Below are 3,093 nucleotides of genomic sequence, written 5' to 3' on the forward strand. Positions count from 1 at the left end.
GGTGAGATGGGGTGACAGCAGGTGACAGCAGGTGACAGTAGGTGACACAGGGTGCCGTACCTGGGGGGTGGTGGTTGGTCGCATAGCCCTGCAGAGGGTGGGGGGCTCCGTAGGGCTGCCGGTGCAGCAGGTCAGGGTCGGGGTGGGACCCCCGCGAGCCCCCGTACACCAGGCTGGGGACAGGGGACAGTGTCACACGGGTGTCACCCCCCGAACACCCCTTCAGCCCTCACAGACCCCACAAACACCCCCTGTACCCCAGGCTGGGGACAGGGGACAGTGTCACACGGGTGTCACCCCCCATCCATCACAGACCCCCCAAACACCCCCCGAACCCCAGGCTGGGGACAGGAGACAGTGTCACACGGGTGTCACCCCCCCGAACACCCCTTCAGCCCTCACAGACCCCCTCAAACACCCCCGTACACCAGGCTGGGGACAGGTGTGACACAGGTGTGTGACAAGTGTGGCACACGTGACGCAGGTGCGTGACAGGTGTGACACAGGTGTGTGACAGGTGTAACACAGGTGTGTGACAGGTGTGACACAGGTGTGACACCCACAGGGGTGCGAGGGGTGTGACCTGTGCACCACAGGTGTGACACAGGCGTGTGACAGGTGTGACACAGGTGTGACACCCACAGGGGTGTGAGCTGTGCACCACAGGTGTGACACAGGTGTGTGACAAGCGTGACACAGGTGTGTGACAGGTGTGACACAGGCGTGACACTCACAGGGGTGTGACAAATGTGAGCTGTGCACACAGGTGTGACACAGGTGCGACGCAGGTGAGAGACCCACAGGTTGTGACACAGTTGTGACAGGTGTGACACAGGTGTGAGCTGCACAGGTGTGTGACAGGGGTGCGACAGGTGTGACATCCACAGGTGGGCAACAGCTGTGAGCTGTGCACAACATGTGTGACACAGGTGAGACACCCCCAGGTGTGTGACACAGGTGTGAGTTGCACACGGGTGTGACATGTGTGACACACAAGGCACCAACACACGGCCAAGGCTCCCGCTGACCCAACCCCCGGCACTGGTGGGTCCCACAACCCCAAATCCCAGAACAGGGACACCCCAACACCCCAAATCCTGGCACAGGGACACCTCAAAACCCCCACTCCCGGTGTACCCACATCCCGGTGCACCCCAGTCCTAGTGCACGGACACTCCAACACCCCCAATCCCAGCACAGGGACACCCCAGCACCCCAAATCCCAGTGTACCCACATCCCGGTGCATGGACACCCCAAATCCCGGCACATGGAGAGCTCAGCACCCCAACACTGCTGCAACCTGGGCACCCGGCGCCCCAAATCCCAGTGCACCCAAATCCCAGTGCACCCACATCCCAGTGCAGAGACACCCCGGCACCTCAAATCTCAGTGTCCCCCAATGCCAATGCACGGACACCCCAGCACCCCAAAACCCAGCCCACAGACATCCTGGTGCACGGACATCCCAGTGCATCCCAGTCCTGGTGCATGGACACCCCAGCACCCCAAATCCCAGTGCATGGAGAGCTCAGCACCCCAAATCCCGGTGTACCCACATCCCAGTGCATGGACACCGCAGTCCTGGCGCACGGACACCCCGACACCCCAAATCCTGGCGCAGGGACACCTCAAAACCCCCAATCCCGCTGTAGCCACATCCCGGTGCACCCCAGTCCTGGTGCACGGACACCCCAACACCCCAAATCCTGGTGCATGGAGAGCTTAGCACCCCAACACTGCTGCAACCTGGGCACCCAGCACCCCAAATCCTGGTGTACCCAAATCCCAGTGCACCCAAAACGCAGTGCACCCCAGTCCTGGTGCACAGACACCCCAACACCCCAAATCCCAGTGCACCCACATCCCAGCACAGGGACACCCCAACACCCCAAATCCCAGTGCATGAACACTCCAGCACCCCAAATCCCGGTGTAACCAAATCCCAGTGCATGGACACCCCAACACCCCAAATCCCGGTGTAGCCATATCCCAGTGCATGGACGCTGCAGTCCTGGCACACGGACACCCCGACACCCCAAATCCCGATGTACCCACATCCCAATGCATGGACACCCCAACACCCCAAATCCCAGTGCACAGACACTCCAGCATCCCAAATCCCAGTGCACCCACATCCCAGTGCACCCCAGTCCTGCAGCATGAACACCCCAACACCCCAAATCCTGGCACAAGGACACCTCAAAACCCCCAATCCCGGTGTACCCGCGTCCCGGTGCACCCCAGTCCTAGTGCACGGACACCGCAGCACCCCAAATCCTGGCACAGGGACACCCCAGCACCCCAAATCCCAGTACAGGGACACCCCAGCACCCCAAATCCTGGTGCAGGGAGAGTTCAGCACCCCAAATCCCAGCACAGGAACGCCCCAACACCCCAAATCCCAGTGCATGGAGAGCTCAGCACCCCAACACTGCTGCAAGCTGGGCACCCAGCACCCCAAACCCCGCAGCACCCAAATCCCAGTGCACCCAAAACGCAGTGCACCCCAGTCCTGGTGCACAGACACCCCAACACCCCAAATCCCGGTGTACCCAAATCCCAGCGCAGGGACACCCCAACACCCCAAATCCCAGTGCATGAACACTCCAGCACCCCAAATCCCGGTGTACCCACATCCCAGCACAGGGACACCCTAACACCCCAAATCCCGGTGCATGGACACCCCAACACACCAAATCCTGGTGCAGGGAGAGCTCAGCACCCCAACACTGCTGCAACCCGGGCACCCAGCGCCCCAAATCCTGGTGTACCCAAATCCCAGTGCACCCACATCCCAGTGCACCCCAGTCCTGGTGCATGGACACCCCAACATCCCAAAATGCAGTGCACCCCAGTCCTGGTGCATGGACACCCCAACATCCCAAATCCCGGTGTACCCATATCCCAGCGCAGGGACACTCCAGCACCCCAAATCCCGGTGTACCCACATCCCAATGCATGGACACCCCAACACCCCAAATCCCAGCGCGCCCCAGTCCTGCTGCACCCTCTGCACCCATCCACCAGCACCCCAACTGCCAGCACCCCGAGCCCTCAGCACCCCAATCCTGCTGCACCAGCACCCCAAACAC

At 61.5% G+C, this 3,093-nt stretch overlaps 1 protein-coding gene across 1 annotated transcript in view; it reads right to left on the bottom strand.

Annotated features, from left to right (window-relative positions):
- The window catches only part of LOC113981710 (proline-rich protein 12-like), a gene marked incomplete at both ends in the record, with an annotated part of 3,442 nt that extends 3,269 nt beyond the window's left edge, over window positions 1–173 (bottom strand). The window contains one exon of the mRNA XM_027709264.1: window positions 61–173. Coding sequence (XP_027565065.1) covers window positions 61–173 — 113 coding nt within the window. The remainder of the gene's footprint in view (window positions 1–60) is intronic.
- Between the last annotated feature and the right edge of the window lie 2,920 nt (window positions 174–3,093).

The sequence above is a fragment of the Neopelma chrysocephalum genome, unplaced genomic scaffold (assembly GCF_003984885.1).
Source record: "Neopelma chrysocephalum unplaced genomic scaffold, ASM398488v2 Primary Assembly neopelma1_96716, whole genome shotgun sequence".
Lineage (NCBI taxonomy): Eukaryota > Metazoa > Chordata > Aves > Passeriformes > Pipridae > Neopelma > Neopelma chrysocephalum.